This window comes from Tigriopus californicus, chromosome 8 (genome assembly GCF_007210705.1).
Source record: "Tigriopus californicus strain San Diego chromosome 8, Tcal_SD_v2.1, whole genome shotgun sequence".
NCBI lineage: Eukaryota > Metazoa > Arthropoda > Copepoda > Harpacticoida > Harpacticidae > Tigriopus > Tigriopus californicus.
In genome coordinates, this window is record NC_081447.1 from 6,415,986 (window position 1) to 6,435,636 (window position 19,651).

A 19,651-nucleotide genomic window follows, 5' to 3' on the forward strand; every position below is an offset into this window, starting at 1 on the left:
GCTTACACTCCAGAACCAGCATTGAGGGCTGCGAGCGAGGGTGGAGTCCACCAGTGGGTGGTCCAGCGGGCAATTTCAAAGATCGGATCCTTCAATACGCCGTCTATTGTCACAGCGGTATTTGCTCGAGCATATTGCCTGCTTATGGGCCAAGGCGGATGTACGGTCGCCTCCCTGTTATTTCTGTCCCGGTCGTTTTGATCAACGTGGTTATTTCTGGAATGCTACTTGTGCCGGTCATTTTATTGTGGCCTCTGATTCGTGTCCGGAGGGCACGTCAGGTGAACTATTCATAACCGAAACACTTTATACAGTATGTTTATAAACATTTCATACATTTTCTCCTCCATAGGCAAAGCATTTTGGTACTGTGACTTGGAAACATTAGATTTTGTACCCCTTCAACCTAATCGAGTGGGTTGCATCCCGACCTGGATTGAAAACGTGGTGGATCAAGCTAATACACCAAATTCAGATCCCAAAGAAATTACCTCTCTTATTCTCGAAAACATTTGCCATTTCAACACGTCTTTGGAACAAATTACTAGCGGGACTCTGATCAAAATCATCGAGGTTGGGTTCTTGCTTCCCATCCGTATGACAGATCCTGGAAATGAAATGAACTACCACCGAAACGTCACCAACACATTCGACATTGTACTGGACTACGTCCAAATCGTCAGTGATCTACTCCATCATGAACTAGCTTGGCTGGAATATGACGACGATCTTATTTTACAAAACTCTACTAATCTGTTGAAGAGCGCCGAAAATATTGCTTTCTTCCTTCTCCAAATTGAGGGTGCCAAAGTTGGCTTTGATCGTCTGATCACAGATTCCCGAGACGAGGTGCGAATGTATACTCAGTCTACGTTTTCCCGAAATGAATCCCTTCCAACAATGCCAAGACCTCCATTTATTCAATTGGATGGTCCATCGCTAATCTGGGGAGACTGGCGCTCCGTTGGGATCCAGTTTTGCACCCAAGGGATTTTTGACCAGATTTTTCATCCCTCGAGGAATGATCTAGGCTTAACCTCGGTGGAGTTGCATTCAGTGGCCAAGATCAGCACTTTTTCCATCAACGAATGGACACCTTTGGCAAGTGATGGAACAGTTAAAGTGTCCTTCGATCATACCAATGAAACCGAGGTAAGCTCCCAAATTTTCTTTTTATTGGTTCTTTATCATCAAAATAAGAAATCAATCAAACGGCTGACGAACGACATGCTGCATTCTTTGAAGGTTCGTGGGACCCGATATTGCGTATTTTGGGACGAGGAGGAGCTCCAATGGTCTCAAGGAGGATGTGTGTTAAGTTTCGAATCGACTTTACTAAACACCGTTTGCATTTGCAATCACACCACGAATTTTGCTGTTCTTTTTGACGTTGGTGGTGTGTTGGATGATCTCTCCGATGTAGCCCTGACCTTCCTCAATATTCTGTCTACCATTCTTTGCACCGTTTCAGCCATAGGAACACTCTTAACATTCGCCATCCTGCTCTTCAGCAAGTAAGTTATTTTACCACACTACGAGGAATGTTCAAATATGAACTCAATCAATCTTATTTTCTACCTAAAAACCACAAGACGTGAATGAGTGGGTTTTAGAGGGTGAAGGGATGGGGGAGGAGAGTCCTTCACATATCATGCACAATGTAACAAGGAACTTAATTGTAAAATAGCCCAATAGGTTAACTCAGTAATTCAATTCTGGAAATTCGTGTTGATTTAAAAAGAAAGGTTATGGAACCATTGATTTGGACCGTTTTGTTGGATTTATCTGTTTAAGAATAACCTTCAAACTCTTTTCCTTGAAGACGTTTTAAACGGGCCTCCCTTTTTCTAAAACGTAGTACTAATTAGAAGAAAATGCACTAAATAAAGTATGTGTGTTGGTGTTGTTCCCCAAAATAGATATGTAATCCGAATCACCGTTGAAATTTGCTTTCAGGTTGCCTTCTAGTCCTCGCACAATCATTCAGATGAATCGAGCATTTTCTTTGTTCTGCTTGTATCTTCTGTTTCTCTTGGGGATTGATCCGACCATTTTGGGGTTGCCAGATTGGATGTGCAGAGGCGTGGCTGTCTTTATCCACTTCTTTGGTCTGAGTTCCTTCTTCTGGACAAGTTTGGAGGGCATTCAACTGTATCGAGCCTTGGTGAACAAGAGGCTCTCTGATGATGACGGTCGATACTTCAAACTTCTTCGGTTCGTGATTGGATATGGCATCTCCTTAGTGATCGTGTTTCTGACACTGGTGATCCAATTCGTACTGGACGCTGACAACGCTTATGAGCATGAGAATGATGAACCTGAGGATGAAATCGCTTTGTGCTGGCTAAGAGAGAATTCGTTCATTTGGGCCTTTGTTGGACCCGCTTTGGCCGTCATTCTTCTCAACTTCATTATCATGCTGCGAACAGTTAAGGTGGTGTACCGGGTTCAAAAACGGATCAATCGACGCGGTTTGGCTGAAGTTAAGGGACACCTCAAGAGTTGGACCATTCTCACCTTTCTCCTAGGGATCACGTGGGCGTCTGGCCTTCTCATTAACAAAGTCACTGCCAAATATGGCGCGTACATATTCGTGGCTCTGAATGGAAGTTTGGGCATTTTCACCTTCATTCACTCGATCCTACTCAACCCAAGCGTTCTCGGGGAATTGAAGATCCGATTAGGCATTCTGGACAAGAACGAGTTCAATCTGAACTTAGGCGGGGATCGAGCCAATGCTCTAAAGCAATACACGAGAAAAAACCGACGGCAAGGCATCAAAAGTGAGCTTCGTCATCATCAGCGACCGGAATACGTGACGGAGAACTCGCTCGAAATGTCATCCCCTGATGAATGCTCCTTGCCCACTTCTTCTATTGGATCGAGTCACAGGAGTCCAAGGCAGGTTCCTAGACTGCTCAATGTGCCCGAACCCAATAGACCAGGATTCCTTTTTGGTCGAAGGAAAAGCAGTATTGCCCAACTCTCTCATCGGGATCGGAGCCAAATGGTGTCTTCTCAGCAATCGTCCTTTCCACGAGTAATCTTGGCCCAAGGCGTAGGTAGGGCATTTGCGGTACCAGGTCCATCTAAACGGATTAATGGGTCCATTTAAAGTATTAATCAATAGACTATGTTTATTCAAATTCATGTACATCGTAGTCGAATAATAAAAAATCATTTTGATATATTTTGAAAAAAGTTGCTTTTTCTAGGCCATTTAGTTCTTGCCAATGTTTGCGGATAGTTTCTTTTTCTGTTCCTCGTTGACTCTGATGTAAGAATGGTAAAGCGTGGTGCGGAAAATTTGGAATCCGTTCTTGTAGGAAGTGGAAATCTTGGACCAGTGTTTCCACTTTGACAATTTGTCGGTAGGGAATCTGACAAGGGGCGCAGTGTAGCCACATGGGACTCCAATGAGGATCGTACAATCGGGTGGGTGTGGATAGAAGATACGCAACAAAGTGTCGAAACTGTAAAGCCCTCTTGGGATTAAGTTGAAGCTCCAGCTTTTTCTTGATCAAGGGGACAAACTTTCGTGATTGATAAGATTGAGGATCCCCTATAATCCGATCGCTGCAATGAAGCAAAGAAAACCGATGGGCTTTTTCAGTCATGTAGTCTGCTTGTTAGTGGAAATATCAATACGTTTTGAATTGAACTCACTTAAATGCTGATACAACTCGGGCAAAGGGATGTCGTACCACGATAAATAAATGACCATTGATCACAAACTTTTCAAGTTCCGTAAGTGATTGAGGTCTCATACTGGACAAAATTCTAGAAATTATACGATTAAAAAGACGACCTTGGTAACGATATGCACTTTGTATCTCACTTATGATATCCTTGGGTTTGAAGATATTTGGAAGTATTCGTTACTTCAACCATCCAGGATCCCAAGGACGTTGATGCAGCTTTATTATTCCAACAGAACCCAAATCTATGTTTTCCATCAATGGCAAGACCCATAGGAGCGTCTTTGACCTTTAAATAGTAACCTGATTCAATATCATAAAATATGCCTAATCAAATTTCATTCCTTAACAAACCTTCAAGTGCCACAGGGAAGCGTTTGCACCGTGGGATTGATGAGGGAACAATATTTGACATCCTTTTGATAGCTGAACCAATCGTCTGGCTTGAGCCAGCTAAAAAAAAATTCACGTCGTAGTTGAGTCTGCTTGATCACGCAAGACTTAAAAGGTTGAGTTTACTTACCTCGGCATTTGAAGAAACTTCTTTGTCATGTTTACTTAAAAAGACTGGTCCCAAGGCACAGATGAATAAAACGTATGTTACTATCACGGACACAAACGCGAACCGGCTGGTTCGTCGCATTTCCAAAAGCCAATGGAAAGGTCCCAATGAACGCGTTCCCTAATCCAGCCTTCTCGAAGAGGAATTAGTTAACGGCGAGTGGACGAGGCAACGCCCGGCAACTTGAAACAGCACGTTTGATGCCTACATTTGCAAGAATGTAGAGATTGGCCTACATCGGAATAAATCATGCTCAACTATTACTGACTGTTCTTGAAGCAAATTTGTATCACAAATGAATAGCAAGGGCATTTGTTAAAGATTAAATTTTAATGTTTATTGGATTCTAGAAAAACAACACCACAATGAATATGGTTGAATGAAAGATGGCGATTTAATGCTCGTCGACAGTGAAATGAACAATGACAGTTAACAAAAAAGAAATGATAAAGGAAGGGATAAGTTATATGGATTCCTATTTTTACACGGGGCATTAACAGGGAATTACAGCTACAGTTACATTTGTCAACCCTGACTTTCTTTGATCAAAATATGCTAGATGGAATTACCAAAAAACGGCAATTTCTGTTGAGCTTTAAGGTTCTTCAGCTGTCAAGAGATAAAGGAAAAATTAAAGGCCATTCTGGAAGCTGAAAAAGGAACGAGTAACGAGTGATTCTTGTAGATTTTGGGTCGTCACGATTACACAATTTTAAAATGTAATGCAATTACACCTCCTTTTTCGAGAAAAAGGAACGAATTATTGCAATTTCGTTACTAATGCCCTGTTTTTACAACGGTAAGGTTGTTTGCGATCAAAATATATGGAAAATGTGTTAGTTGAGCAACTGTGCTTTGGTTTGGATCAACCTGCTTAGAGCGACCGAGGGTTCCATCGAGGGTTCCATTTTCGGAAAATTTGATATTGAGCCAACTGGTGTACTGCTATTGGCAGGACGAACCCTTGAGGGGCAGCATGTGGAACAAGCCCTTATAGGGGACGAGTGGTGGCATATTTTGATGATGAAGTCATTTCCAGACGAAATGAAATTGTCCCTCTCTAGTTCCATGGTCTCGTATAACATTATGGCCACTATAACAGTAAGAACAAAAGCGGGCCTTCAGTCCTATTTTTCCAACTTGTTTATTGAGCATGACTGCAGCTTCGGTTGAAAGATATGAAGTCAAATTTATTGAACACTCAAGAGGATCACAAGATCCACAATGCAAGGTTGAAACAGTTCATTTCACAACACCAAAAACTCGAATACGAAATGGAAGGGAAAGAACAAAATGGAAAAACCAATTTCCACTTTTATATCGGTCGGTGTGGAACGTCAGCCTGGATTAGCTTGGATCCAGTATGGTGGTGGAATATTGGAAGGATGGATGAGTCTCAAAATTAGGGCAAAAGCATCACACTCCCTATGGCTTCTTATCTAGGTTCAAAGCCAAATACTGCTTGTGGAGTCGTTGTTTGCAGAAATCGAAAAATTCAATCTCGCGGGTGAAGTTCTTCCGCACAATCTCTTTGGTGGCCTCAGCCACTGGAGGCTTGTAAATATTGCGATTGATCTTGGAAAACACATGAACCTCATCTGCAAAGGGAATGAATGGATAAAGACAATTAGATCCCATGCCTGTAGTTATCCCCGACCCATCAAAGCTTAAAACTCACTCCAATATGTGTCCAGGGCTCCTTTGAAGAAACGTGGGACATAATGCTCCAGGACGGTCAAGGTCTTGTTCAATTCTTCAAGAACGCCCACCACGGCATAACTCTTTTCCACATTCTCCTTGGCCTTCTTCATGGCAATCTCAGTGTTAAAGCCCCTATATCAACAGGACCACAATGAATCAAATGAAAACGAGTTCCTCGTGACCCAATGTCATGAAGGCTGTTTTGTTTGCCAATCGGTGAGGTGCTTTCCAAAGCTTAGCATAATACGAAGCCACTCTACTGGACATAGTTCACTCTCTGGTACTTACGTGCATTCATCCCCATGCCCGCAAAAGAACATGGTTTGCCGCCTATGATCACCAAATCCATCCCGTTTTAAGCCGGGAATGAAGCGACATTCCGGATCGAAAGTCCGGACGCAAGTCTCAAAATCCTAACACGAAACAGAACCGAATGTTGAGAGGATGGATGGCTTTGGGGCCAAGCAATCCGGGCTCTCAACATTGACAACTCACATTCTCGTTTCTTAGTATTAGTCCTACAGTTTAGAAATGCCTTCTAAAAACCTAACAAGGGTTGAGCAGCTTTCGTGGAACCAATACGTCCCCTCTAAAGTCTCAGAGAGAAGGTGGGAGTCATCACTCACGTGCACTCGTCATCTTGACCGCAAAAGAACTCAGTGAGTTGTCCAAAATCGTCTCGTTCGTCTCCGTCCTTGTAGGTACATTCTTTATCTCCCCTACGAACACAGGATTCGTAGTCCTGAAGTTTGGAAGAGAAACAAAATGTGGGTGGATGGTTGGTTTGCTAGGAAGGTCACTTATTTGGAACGTCCCACAGCAAGATCCCAAAAGAACACCAACTTTCATAGCCAAAGGACAGATGTTCGAAGAGCGAGAGAAACCGAAGGCTCAATTTAGAAAAGGACAGGGTTTAGCGAAGAGAGAAATAGTGTTCTGTACAAAGAAGCCTGGTCAAGGAGGAGACCATCGGCGTGAAGGTAAGGCAGGAGATAATTATCTTTTACTGCATCGTTTCCCTTCATGCTCCGATGCAGATGAACTTGCTTGATGAACTGAAAGAGAAAATTGGTTCTACTTTTCCAACTGTGTATTGTTGGAAAGTCTCAGCTCATCTATCATCCAATGCATACAGGGAGGTTTGGCACGCCAATCCCAGAGTACACACGTGTCGAGTTTACTTGTTACGGTATCAACACACGTGAGTTGCACATTCTCTCTCAAATTATTTCACCTCTTGTTGAGAATTGAAAAAAAAAAATGAAATTTGAAAAAGAGGTTGGTGGACGTTTTATAATTCCACGATACGATAGACTAGGAAGGCCTTGTTCAGTGTGTGAGTAGTCAATGCGGAAACCCCGAATTGTTGGATATAGTACATCGTCATACTGGAGATAAAACATAACTAGCTAAAACATTATTTCTAACATCATCATCATCATCATCAAAAAAGAAAGAGTGAGAGCCAGATCGATCATCCATCTTTTCTCCTTTGACCTTTACACTTCTCCATTGAAGGAAGCATTTCATGAATTAGTTGTTTGACAGAGTGTGTGAGCGTGAGTGCGAACAAAGCCATACCATCATATTTGACCCACAAAAGCAAAATTTCCCTCTGAAAAGAAAAAACACCAAGTACTCGAGAAAAAGATCAGGCTAACATTCTACGAAACCATAAAACCAAAAAGATCAGATTTAGTCTTTGACTCTGACCCTTTCTCTCTTTTTTGTTTTTCAAGTCCCAACCAGCCGATTGCGCCGTTTCAACACAAAAGTCCTTTCAGCCAAGCTTCAGTTGATCGTCAATCGAATACCCTAATGGTAGGTAAAATATCATCCCACTGATAGGGCCTTAAACGTATGAAATCCGTGGCAAAGAAGAAAACAATATCCCAACTATTTACGGGGCATTAGATTAGTCTACGCCCAAGTGTAAGCCCGATAACGGATGGCTTAAAGCTAAAGATGCAAGACTTCAAAACTTCATCAATGACGTTCAATTGATATAAAATGGTCATAATTGGCTCGTTCTCCTGTGGTGATACATTTGCAACGGGTGGTTGGTCCAAAGCAATTATTGCATGCATCTCAGACTTCTCTTCAATTCTCGGCGAGTTCTTACCTTTCGCAGCCAATTGGGGTTGGGAAGGGGTAGATCGGGGAAAGCCCTTTTCCTCTCCACGAAATACCATGGAGCTCTGACATAATAGTACCAGGAGATCACACGCTCAACTGGATCACGCACCAAATTGACGTAAATCGGTGTGGGTAGGTCGAACCTAATGGGAAATGGTCGGCATCAGTATCGGCTGGCTGTTTTGGAATGGTGGTTGGTTGGTTAGCAAGTGGTGAACCAATTTCCCCCTTTTTCAAAGAAGCATGACGTGTAATTGGCATGCGCATGCAATATTCTGTAAAATTGCAACACAGAATCTGGGAAAGTGGCCATACTTTTTCCAAGACAGACAGCGAGAGAAGACGAACAATTTTGATGAAAAGCAATGCCAGAGAGTGCCGGATATGCTACACGCTATATCCGTTAAGATGCAGCCATAGAAGGAGGTATGTGGTTCCGTTTTTCTTTGATTTCCTTCATTGTTTCTCATTGTCGTTGGTCCGTCCAACCGTTCGTTCGTTCGTTCATCTCGGCGGATTCTTTCAATCATAACGGAACGCAACGGTCGAACCCGATTCAAAATCTGACAATGATTGAGTCGTGGTTTAGTGTGTTAGTAAGAAAACTTGTCACCCGAGTGTTTCCAATTTCTAATGCCATCGTATAACCGCCCACATGTAATGTTTCCCATCGAAGAAGTTACTTTTTTGTGCGTTCAATTTCCCAATGATTTGGAACGGGGCGGTCGGTAACTTTACCTAGAAAAATTTGAGTAGCAAACGTGCTTGACATAGACTGATGGAGCACTCAATGAACTGACTAGTTGAGTGAGTGATTTCTGGAACGAAACAGAAGCAGAACAGAGAATTGAAGACGGCTATTATCAAATATGGGACAGATAGAGGGAAGACAAAGCAAAGGGAACCCGGTGAAACATCTTGAACATCCTAGTCATGGCCAAGGTTTCCTTGTCATCTTTCGATTGGACAGAAAGAACCATATGGGGATTTGAAGGGGGAAGACAGATTGAGAAGGAGCCTTCTTGTGTGCATTTCAAGGATATATAGAAAATTACAAGCATTGCCGGCCGATAATCACAGGACGAGTGCACAAAAAGCTGTACAAATTGTTTTCCGGTTAGGGATTTGGAGTCTTACTGAGTGAAATTAACGTAGCAAACGTGCTTCACATAAACTGACGGAGGATCAAAGTAATTGATCAGATTGGCCAACCATTTCTGCAAAAAGTTCACGACAATCATTCACACCAGGAAGGCAACAGCAACAGCAATAACAACAACACCAACAACATCACGTCGGTGATGGTCGGTACCAAAAGAAAGATCAGGGGATGATTTTAAAATTTTGCATATCATTCTTGGCCTCTTACCTCTTCGTTGTACGTGAGTTTGATGGTTTCTACTTTCTGCGTTCTATCTTTGTGATAATGAAAGTCATTCTTTATGGACAAGGACTTGAGGAGTTCCATCGTGGTTTGCGAGCCCACCTTGGGGACACGATTGAAGAAAAGGACATCTTTGGTGGCCTTCCTCGTATTGTTCAGCTCGTTGGCATCCAGCTGGAAGAATAGGGCGGAAAAGTGCAAAAAAGTGACGACGATGACCAGGCAAGTAAATGCATCCATCCAAGGTATCCAAGGTTATGGACAAAGCGATTTACTTTTCACAATAGGAATCTTAGTCTCTCTCACCTTCCCATAATAGACCTCGGGTGCCGTGTTGAGCTCCCTCGAATGATGTGGCTTCTCCTCATTGACAAATTCGTACACTGCGCACAAAAGAAGCCAAAGGAGAAAGAAAGAAAAACGTGAGTGAGAGAACCATTGATTGCTCAAATCATGATGGCTTTATTCGCGCATGATGGTCACCACAATTTCCTCCTTATTATAAATTCGTTCTTGACCAATTTTGCCAATTACAAAATCGCTAATCACGATGATCTGGCTCACCTGCGTCTCCAACGGATGACTCGTAGGGCCTTTGGACTTCTTGTAATCGATTTGTGAGCGATCGGGTGTGAATAAAAAGAAATACCGTGGCCGAGAGCGACACCAAAGCAACAAGTTCACTTAATCTGAAAAGAAACAAAAACCGTTTCCGTTTATCAATCATGAAGATCAAAAAGAAACATCATCGCCTCTGATCAGTGAGCACTTTCTTTCAACGGGACAACTTTCAACCCAAACAACTTCCAGATTCCCCAAAACCATTGCCTTAACAACGAGTTCCACAGGAGGCGCAAGGCATGTGAGTACCAGCTGCCAAGTGAGAGAGGTCACGTGTATCAAAGTCGTCAAGTCTGCAAGACATTCGAATAGGCAAACATTTCGGATTTCGGAGAAAAGAAAGTGCTCCAGGATATCCAGACGAGCACAAAGATCAATCTATGTCCGTCTTCTCCGACCCAACTAGCCGAATGACTACGCAAGTACAGTCGAATGTGAATGCATACCGTACAACAAGTGTGGATCACTCTACGCACAACAGGAATGCCAGTTACCTTTTTTTCCTGCCAAGACCCATGGTTGATGTTGACATTGGACAAAGAACGGGATATTTGCTGCTACTTCGACCCCACCAAAGGGAAATCGCTCATGCCCTTCCTCGTGACAAAAAAGCACAACTAAAGGCAATTCCACCGACTGACTGAGTTTGGACTGACTGAGTGAGCGAATGTGACAAAGAGTGAGGTGGAATCACAATTGAAGACCGGAGAGAACGTCACTCGCGATTAGTTGCCAAATCATCTTTCTTTACTCAGTGAGGCGGGCTTACACTTCAGCCAAACTTTGAACCCTCGTGAACACCATCAAGGTGGTTGAGTGAAAAAAGTCGGGATGGACCCGTGGTCCACAATAGTACGGCTCCAATTGGGCGAGAGCTGCAAAGTTCTGCACTACTAGCTTTCGTTCAAATCTCTCTCTCACTCACTCACTTACACACACAGTGTTGTTTCTCGTGCTGTTTCTCCTGAGTAATCAGACCTCAGGCAACATGAGGACCGCTTCTCGGTCGTCCAAGTAGGCCTGCCTTCATGGGAGACTCGAATGGTCCAGTGATTACTAAGCGGTTTCTAACAACAACACCAACCGAGATGGTCGAGTACCACATGCTTGTGTTGCCACTTGCGCAACCAATGGTCGCAAGTTCGGAAGAGACTCTCAATAAAGAACCGTTCTTTGAGTTCTACTAAGACTGAAGCGGATGATCAAGAAAAATCTCTGCCGGAAAACGAAGGTGCTAACGGCGATGCTTTGTGGATGGTGGATAGGAGTACATTGATTTGGGAGGAAGATACGGTACAAGCATGTAGAAGTGTAAAAACTAAGGCAGAAAGATGATGAAGATGATGGAGGGAGTACAAATCCGACGGAACTTTTTTTGTTAAGTGATTTGTCTTCCCTTGAATAATTGCAAATTGCCAAGATGGACGTAGACAAGATATATTTGGCGAAGCAACAACCATATCGCAAACTCAACTCAAGAAACCTGATTTTGTGCATCATGGCCTGATGATTTCGCAGATTAGTTGACTCCAGACGGTTTTGACTGCGTTTGATTATGAATTTGAGAATCTCTTATGAAGGATATTTTCAATTCGAGACGACTTCAATTCTTCTCTCTCCAGTTCGTTCGTTACGCCTTGCTCGCTTATCAGATTTGCCTCATCACCTCCGTTTGGAAGGTAGATTTCGTTTGGTTTTACAGTATATTTCTCTCACTGAGAGGCTTCAAAATCGCGTGAAATTGACTTTGTTTCAATTGACGCACTGTACCTTGAAAACGATTGGAAGAAACAATAGTAGGGGAAAATGAACTTGAGCAATCTTCAATGGCACAAAAAGGTGACGCTACTTTAATACACAACACATTAATACATACTTTAATACATACACATTAGACCATGTAGAAACACTTTTTCGTGAATACATGGACCTATTCGGTAGAGGCAATTTCTCCCACTTTGCTTGCTCAATGTCCGTTTTAATGACCGAACGTAAGAAAGGTGATTGCATTATTCCCACACTTATTTTCTGTGCCACTAAATATCCTTGCCATTTGAGAATCGTACATTTTCACCAGTCCGTTTTAACTGGTGCACTGGACATGGAAATCGTGCAATCTGCACATCTGGAGTTCAAAATGCGTCAGAATTACTACTTACCGTTTAGGAAAGTATTGTCTCAAGAGCTTCATGGCTAATGAAGATCTTCCGATTGCATTGACTAACGTCGTCGAGTTTGGGTAGCGTGAACCTCGCTCGGATGAACAAGATGGATGTGAAGAGAAAAAGGCCGAATTCTGAAATCGAACCCGCGGTCTCTGCTGTACCGTACATCCGAGATGGATGTGAAGAGAAAAAGGCCGAATTCTGAAATCGAACCCGCGGTCTTTGCTCGTCTCTCAAGGTGGATTTAGGCCAGTTGTTTTGTGGCAACGGTCATCATATTCAAATCAATTGTAATCACAATAACCTAGCCGTTTCACCTTCGGCCCCACCGTGTGTCTCACCACTTTGTTTGACTTGATCTAACTTTCTTTTGTTGGTTTGGTTGGGTCTTCACACTGCTAGATCAATCTGCTAACTAAGGCACATCCATATGTACGTACGTGGTTGAGTGGTCGGTGGTCGCACGGGCTCGGCGGCCGACCGTCTTCCAAAATACCTCAGTACTCCTGGCTTCCGATGTCGTCTCGCCTGAAGCCTCGTTCTTGGTTGTGCTTCTTCTCCCAGGAAGGCAAGAAGCCAACCAACCAGCCAACCACACGATATTCACTCACATTCATTTCTCTTTACCGTCTCATGCCATGGTTCGTCGAGACTCGGTTCGTCTTTCTCCTTGTGGAAAGGAAGATATCTATCGTCCGCAGATGCCGGCCCAACCAAGATACTCTGCTATGAAGACGAATGGAATACTTCGAGGGGCCAAAGGGACTCTGGCTGAGAAGAAAATGTACCGCTGCTCTCTTCGGGTTGGCAGAACCTGCAGACTTTGGTGATCTGGCCAGCAACCACACGCACATACGAGTACCTAACAATACATAGGTGAATGTTAGGCCTTGCATAAGGAGAGCGTCGAATCCAATTTTCCGTCTTCTGGGGTCCCGGGCGGGGTGAAGCCAGGGGACGACGGGCTATAGGTGAAAAAGCTCTCTGTCCGATCGTGACTGAATAGAAGGGTCTTGAGTCTTTGAAAGAGGTTTGATGGTAAGCCTATACCGGGTGGAAGGAAATTAAGAGCCATGTTTTATTGATTATTGAGAGCACGTTAGATGCTTTCGGAAAAGATTTTCTTAATGATATAGAATTGTTTACATTACGAAGAACAATTGAAGAGGACAATGTCAAAACATAAATGAACCAATTTCAGCCTAAATGAGATTGGTCAGATCCGTTGATTTAACCACCTGAAGATCGAGCAAAGGAAATTAAATTGGATCATTTTTGATAAGGAATTAGATCTTTTTTTAATAGTCCATCATAATGGAACCTCAGGTTCTATATAATCAAGCAATTCTTTGAGTGGTGAGGGAGGACAATTGTCGTCAGAAGGTACCTATAATGGCTGTAGTGGCCCTTTTTTTCTGTAATTTCTTTCTACCCTGTATAGTACAAGTAGACAAGAAAGAGTACTCGAGGTGGCCGAAATCAAGCATTTGAATTCAACGGAGCAACTCAAGTCGATGCAGAAAGGAAAACCGGTTTTTTAGACCTCAATCAAGGTCAAAAGAGACCAGTTCTTTAAAGAGGAGTGAATCTTGGATCGAGGAAAGGTCGTAATATACTTCATAAGTTGGGTCTTTTCCCGATCTGAGATTCAATACTTGGCTTTAAAAAGCTGGGCTCAGGTGCCCTTTTCGTTCTTATCATAATGCGCTCTTCTGGTGTGTTGATCTGAAAAACATGCTTTTATGAACACTTATCAAACGCAAATTTATGCTGTCTATCTATGACTTGGAACGCATCAAACATGGCTCTGCAAAGATCGAGTTTGTTAACGAGGTAACAAAATCACCATTTGATTTTGGTGAAGCGAGGAAACATGAGAAATTTAAAGTGTTTATATTGATACTTGAACCCAGTAATGGACAAGACTCGATTACATGCTAACACAAACATTGTAAAATAACAGATCCAATGAGATATTCTCTCAATAATGACTTAATATTAAGATGAGAGTAACAGAAAAAGTGAGGTAGAAGCCTGGGAACCAAGAGGAGAGCAACAAGTTATAAGATTGACCACACTTCTTGCTTATTTTTCGACAGAGCTAGTTTGTTGGTCTTTTAATCCAAAGAAATATTGTAGTGAATCCTTAAGATTGAAAAAAAAAAACAGTTTCATTTTGCTCAGATCACAAAAAAAAATATAGGAAATGATCAACATGGTCAACATTTTTTCAAAGCTTTCGTCAGAAGGAAAGAATTACAATTTTTTTCTATCAAAAAATGTGCTTCTTTTTTTGGTTCGTGACAGTGTGTTCCAAAACGATTAGAACTCATTCTTTGGGTACTATTGCATGGTACATACATCTCGTAGAGTAAGTCATCTTGCGCCGCGTTGCCCTCTTCATGCATTACATATGTACTGAAAAATCTAGGCACTATACAATCGACAATAGCTACATATATAAGTACTACATCGACACAAATACTTTTATGAACTAATATTTTTGAAAGGTCCTGAGTATCACGAAATATGAACAATGCTTTTTAAAGGTTTAAAGCAATTATATCTTCCAAGAACAAATCAAAATGCTCCGTCAGTAACTTGAGTTTTTCCAAATATCCACGCCCACATGGTGTGACAGCTCAGGTTTGGTTTTCGTATCGCATTTAATGATTCGGATCGTCGATCAGGGAAAGCTTCCACCCTCTCTGAAATTGGCTCATGTTAATCCAATTTTCAAAGGGTGAGACAAGCCATTCCCCTGTAATGATTGGCTGATTTCTATGACATCGAAGATTTCAAAATCTTACCGCAATATTACAGAATGGTGTAACTTAACAACTAATCGATCGATATCTTTCAAAATCTACAATGCATTAGCCATCACACATTGAACCAGGAGAAAAGGTTAGATTTCAATATCGTTAAAGAATGGTGTGACGATTTTATGTTGCACCTGTATTCGTGTTTTAACATTTATTTCGACCCAATTACAGCCCCCAGCATATATGTATCAATTTTTGGACGGGACTCAAACAACACGATCTTTGTTACCATGGCATGGATTGATCTAGGTAATGTAGTGGATCAAAAATCCCGAGGGTCCGGGATCTCAGTGCCTCACTCGGAATAAAATTCGCGTGTTTTCAATCCCAGAACTTTCCCATCTCGGGAGCAAATGAAAAGCTTTGGTGTGCGTCGGGTGTATCAATTTTTAGTAAACGGAATTATGATTTATTAATTCCACAAAAATACAGGACAGGTTGATTTGAGTAGAAGTAATAATAGTATGGTTGCGGGAGGAAATGTTCGCTTGTAGGAATAGAGATAATAACAGTGTTGCCGCAACTGCGATACTTCCGGCCATCCTTGAATTTGTATCAATAGATTCTGAACGTTTCCTGGCTAAAAAAGGCTTGATTAGATGGTTATTCGTACAATGGATCTTTTCTGCTTGGGATTGGGACGAGAGGCCATAGCGAAATACATCAACTTCTGGGGACCGATGGCTCTTTGAGTATGAAGCCCGAGAAGAATGGGGATGAGAGACCCATGATTGTACGAAACCGTGTGCATGTGATTATGTATGCGAACTCAGCATGAATTTTCTTCTGATTTGGCGGAGGCTTTCTCGTTCTTGGGCTCGCTATCACCCTCTTCATCAGTCTTACTTTTCTTGGACGCTGGAGGCTCTTCTTCCGGTTTTCCTGTGGGGGCGTCACTGTCTTCCAATGGTCGTTTTTGCGAATTAGAGCACGTTTCGGAAGAGAGGGTGGGAGCATCGGCTGACGATTCTTTCGCGAAATGGTGCTCTTTGAATCTGACGATTACAGCGGTCATGTTGTCACACCCCGTCCCATCACCCATCGTGTCCGGCGCTAGACAGTGATCAAATAACTGGAGAGGCAAGAAACAGAGTTATGATCAATGAACTCTCGTGAAAGGAGGGTTAGGATAACTTGTGGTATAATACTCACCTCTTCGCAAATACTTGAAAGTTTCTCGTCAGGCTTAAGGGCCATAAGCTTTGGATGGACAAAGTCTACCACTTCCTGACTGGACATTGAGTTCCAAATGCCATCACATGCTAAGATCATGAATGAATCGGATTGCGGATCAATGTCCAAGGTTTTCACATCCGGCACGGGTGAGATCATTTGCTCTTCCAAGGGCAATGATTTGTTGGTTTTGTAAGCGTGATCACCTGCGAAGGATACCAACAATACGATAAATATACTAGTCTCAGTTTAACTTCCGTGGACTTTCAATGCCCACTTACCGATGGCTCGAGATAAATTCAATCCTCCGTTCACTCGTCCATCCGGCGTGACTTTACCGCCAGCCTTGACGATTCGGTCTTGTTCGGGTTTGTCCTCGGGCTTATGGTCAAAAGACATTTCCACGGCTTTGCCATTACGACAGACCACGCAACGTGAATCCCCTGCATTGGCCACAAACAGCTTCCGGTCTTTGAGTAATGCCACAACAGCGGTGCAACCCGAGTCATTGCCGGGTTCGTCGTTGAAATCGCCGCCTATGAATTCTTCGGATCCATTCTCTTCTTCTTCCGTGTCTTCCTCTTCCTCGTCACTCTCTTCAGCTTCGTCGTCGGGTTCCGCGTCTTCATCGTCGTCGTCGTCGTCATCATCATCATCATCAGATGATGCTTTTCCCTGGAAGTTGATATCTTCGTCGGATTCGTCTTCCGAATCATCATCGTCAGCTGGTTCGTCGCCAATGATACTCTGATATAACTCGGCTGCGGATTTCTTAGGAGACCGTTTGGATGTGGCCTCCGGGGCCGGGCTTTTGGCTTCGGGTTCCTCTTTGGGCTCCTCGGACTTGGTGTCTTCTTCTTCGGCCGAATTGGACTTGATTTGGCTACTCTTGCCTTTGCCTTTACCCTTGCCCTTACCCTTGCCTTTGGTTGATGTGTTTACAGAGGTCTCCTCGCTTTTAGAGTCTGGATCTTCTTTGGCCTGGTCCTCGGGACCCCCGTTGTGGTCTACGTGTCCGTTGGTTTGAGACTCTTCCTTCTTAACGGCCGACTTGTCGTTTTCGGATTCCTTCGTCTCTCCGTTGATTTTGTGCTCACCCGTTCCGTTTGAAGGTTCGACTTTGACGGCAGTTCCGTTTTCATCGAATCGAATGTGCGAGTTTTCTTTGACTTGGTTCGAGCCTCCATTGGCCAGGGCTTGGGCTCGTTTGCCTCTGAGGAAAGGTGAAATGGGTTTACTCGCACCGGAACCGCCCTCTCCGGCCAATTGATCAATTTTGGGATGCTTCTTGGGCAGTACGGTAGCTTGAGCTTCCTCGGAGCCGTATTTATGGATCACGTCTTCCAAGGGCATGGTAGCTTCTTCGTACAAATGACTGACTTCGTTGGGATCTTCCTCCTCGTCAGGTTCCCGATCGCCATTCGCTCCACCGGGTTTACCGTCCGATCCGGCCAATACTTTGAGTCGACCCACCACATCACGCTTAATAATGGTTCGATCAAAATCCACAAACGAACGTATCAGCAACTGAAAACAAAGGCTTCATTGTGGGACGCCTCATAAATGTCAGGATAACGGGAGAACTTACGTCCTCCACTTCTTTGGTGTCTTTCGAGTTGAATTTGGCGTCGTTCTTGATAAGGTCGGGCAAGTGTTGTGCCGTATATTGGGCGACCTCGTGACCACCATGACCGTCGTAAACTGCGAAATAACTGGCTTCTTGGTCATCGTAGTCCAAGATGGTGTTGTGCGCATCCTATAACACAAGGGAAAACCAATTACAACTGTCAACGGAAAGACTGATTGGGCTAAAGCAAGTCTATGCCAACTGCGATTCGCCACGGGATGAAAAAAGGCTCGAGATCATGGAACCGAAAGCGCTCTGTACCTGAACCGAAAACTTTTCGGCCAAGAGCTCAAGGCACAACCCAATCCATCAACCCATGAAAGATCTATCATCCCGTTGGAGGCCTCATCCCACCCCTGGTTCACGCCCTTTCTCTCTCTAAGTCAGTCACTCCATCCGATTTTCGCGCCCTTTTCGCCGCTCAAAAGGTCAAAGCTCTTTTTCTGTCAGAATATGGCTGGCAGTAGCTCTGGACAAATGGGGACCCCCAACCTCAAATTCAGCGAAAATGATCGATCGATCTGAAACTCTCTGGGCCTCCATGTCCCACCCATTCCCCAATGCCCCACCTCTTGAGAGACCCGCCAGCCTTGCATGGCGGCCGCTCCGTAGGCCAATCGTCCGTTCTCGGCATCTTCACACTCCTTCTCCGTCAAGGGGGACGACAAGTAAGCGCCCATGCTGTGGCTCGAGGGCTCGAGGGCTCGAGGGTTGGACGCGCTCACAACTGGTCCCGGCAAGGCGCACCGCAAGAAGTCCGGAATGAATCGAGTCGGAGGGCCGCGCCTCCACGATCAAGGCTCAACACGGGCTGTCACACCACCGGCCAAAGCCCCCACAGTACCACCCCGGGAATGGTTTGGGCGGACACGGGCTACTACGGGCTCACGGCAAAACACGGGTGAGGCACGCGTGGACCGACCTGACCGACTCGCTCTCTCTTTCTCGCTCACAACGATCACAACGGCGCGAACTTGGTGTTAGGGTTGCTAAATCTTCACGGACGGAACCAACCAAAAGTTCCCAGACGGGCAACCACTAACCAGGGAAGGCAATGGCTGCGAAAGTAAAGGGTCAAGCTTTATTATAACATTTGAGTGATTAAGGACATTTATAAGCATGGTGGTGGAGCAAAAGTAAATAAGATCCAAGTGGATGGGCCTAAGGGTTATGACTGATCTTAGAACCGTTGATAAGGTCTCAATTTCGACTTGGGTTTCAGTCATTAATAACTACACTTACCTGTGGCCGGGTCCAGCCCAGCTACTCGAATTGAACCACATGCAAAGTCTGTCTGAGGGCTGAACTGTTTCAGGCTAAATTACTTTAATTTAACTCAAGCTAAACTGGCTTGATTTTAATCCAGCTCAATTATTTCCTTCTCCTAATGAAGCCTATTTAAAGCCCTTCAAAATCTAAAACCATCAAAGTCGTCACCCAGGTCTGTTCAAGAAAGGCCTTACCAATATTCGATTTTAATGTTACAAATGTGCCCCCCCCCCCCCCTCAAGTTACTTTCGGTACTTCACTGTTATGGCCTTCACATGGCTACGTTTGAGCCGGAATTTGGCTTCCAACAGCACGGGTGACCAGGCAACGCTGCTCGGGACCCACTCAACAGCGTTAGCTAACGTTTCTCTCTCTCAGACAACTCGTGGTCCATTCAGGGAGGCTAAAATTAAATGGCCCTTTTGCGTCAGAGCCCAGATGGGCGATGGACCCAGAACAACGAGATGGGTGGATAGGATTCAAAATATTT

At 43.8% G+C, this 19,651-nt stretch overlaps 4 protein-coding genes across 10 annotated transcripts; 1 reads left to right on the top strand and 3 right to left on the bottom strand.

Moving 5' to 3' along the window:
• Window positions 1-169: 169 nt before the first annotated feature.
• LOC131885756 (latrophilin-like protein LAT-2) lies at window positions 170-3,201 on the top strand (the record flags this gene model as incomplete). The annotated part of the gene is given in 4 exon segments (XM_059233900.1): window positions 170-281; window positions 353-1,152; window positions 1,246-1,514; window positions 1,957-3,201. Coding segments are annotated over 3 exon segments (1,983 nt in total). The 3' UTR covers window positions 3,116-3,201.
• Window positions 3,117-4,333, bottom strand: LOC131885760 (carbohydrate sulfotransferase 11-like). Its single transcript, XM_059233909.1, has 5 exons — window positions 4,222-4,333; window positions 4,053-4,151; window positions 3,839-3,987; window positions 3,667-3,780; window positions 3,117-3,576 (listed from the first exon to the last, which is right to left on the bottom strand). Exons 3-5 carry the CDS (start codon window positions 3,970-3,972, stop codon window positions 3,138-3,140), a joined length of 687 nt encoding a protein of 228 aa, XP_059089892.1. The 5' UTR covers window positions 3,973-3,987; window positions 4,053-4,151; window positions 4,222-4,333; the 3' UTR covers window positions 3,117-3,137.
• Window positions 4,334-5,429: 1,096 nt separating this feature from the next.
• On the bottom strand, window positions 5,430-13,299 carry LOC131885758 (heparan sulfate 2-O-sulfotransferase pipe-like). 7 transcript variants are annotated; one of them, XM_059233905.1, is made up of 11 exons: window positions 13,056-13,299; window positions 12,708-12,990; window positions 12,262-12,398; window positions 10,046-10,170; window positions 9,788-9,864; window positions 9,467-9,655; window positions 9,235-9,314; window positions 8,084-8,240; window positions 6,250-6,374; window positions 5,939-6,093; window positions 5,430-5,858 (listed from the first exon to the last, which is right to left on the bottom strand). In XM_059233905.1, the coding sequence occupies exons 3-11, from the start codon at window positions 12,291-12,293 to the stop codon at window positions 5,686-5,688; spliced, it is 1,113 nt and encodes a 370-aa protein (XP_059089888.1). In that variant the 5' UTR covers window positions 12,294-12,398; window positions 12,708-12,990; window positions 13,056-13,299; the 3' UTR covers window positions 5,430-5,685. The 7 variants fall into 7 exon arrangements, with proteins under 7 accessions (XP_059089888.1, XP_059089889.1, XP_059089887.1 ...); XM_059233906.1 differs by having other exon boundaries at window positions 12,708-12,993; XM_059233904.1 differs by having other exon boundaries at window positions 12,708-13,299.
• Window positions 13,300-15,720: 2,421 nt separating this feature from the next.
• Window positions 15,721-18,874, bottom strand: LOC131884861 (probable protein phosphatase CG10417). Its single transcript, XM_059232756.1, has 5 exons — window positions 18,462-18,874; window positions 17,854-18,021; window positions 16,547-17,792; window positions 16,245-16,471; window positions 15,721-16,164 (listed from the first exon to the last, which is right to left on the bottom strand). The coding sequence occupies exons 1-5, from the start codon at window positions 18,570-18,572 to the stop codon at window positions 15,862-15,864; spliced, it is 2,055 nt and encodes a 684-aa protein (XP_059088739.1). The 5' UTR covers window positions 18,573-18,874; the 3' UTR covers window positions 15,721-15,861.
• Between the last annotated feature and the right edge of the window lie 777 nt (window positions 18,875-19,651).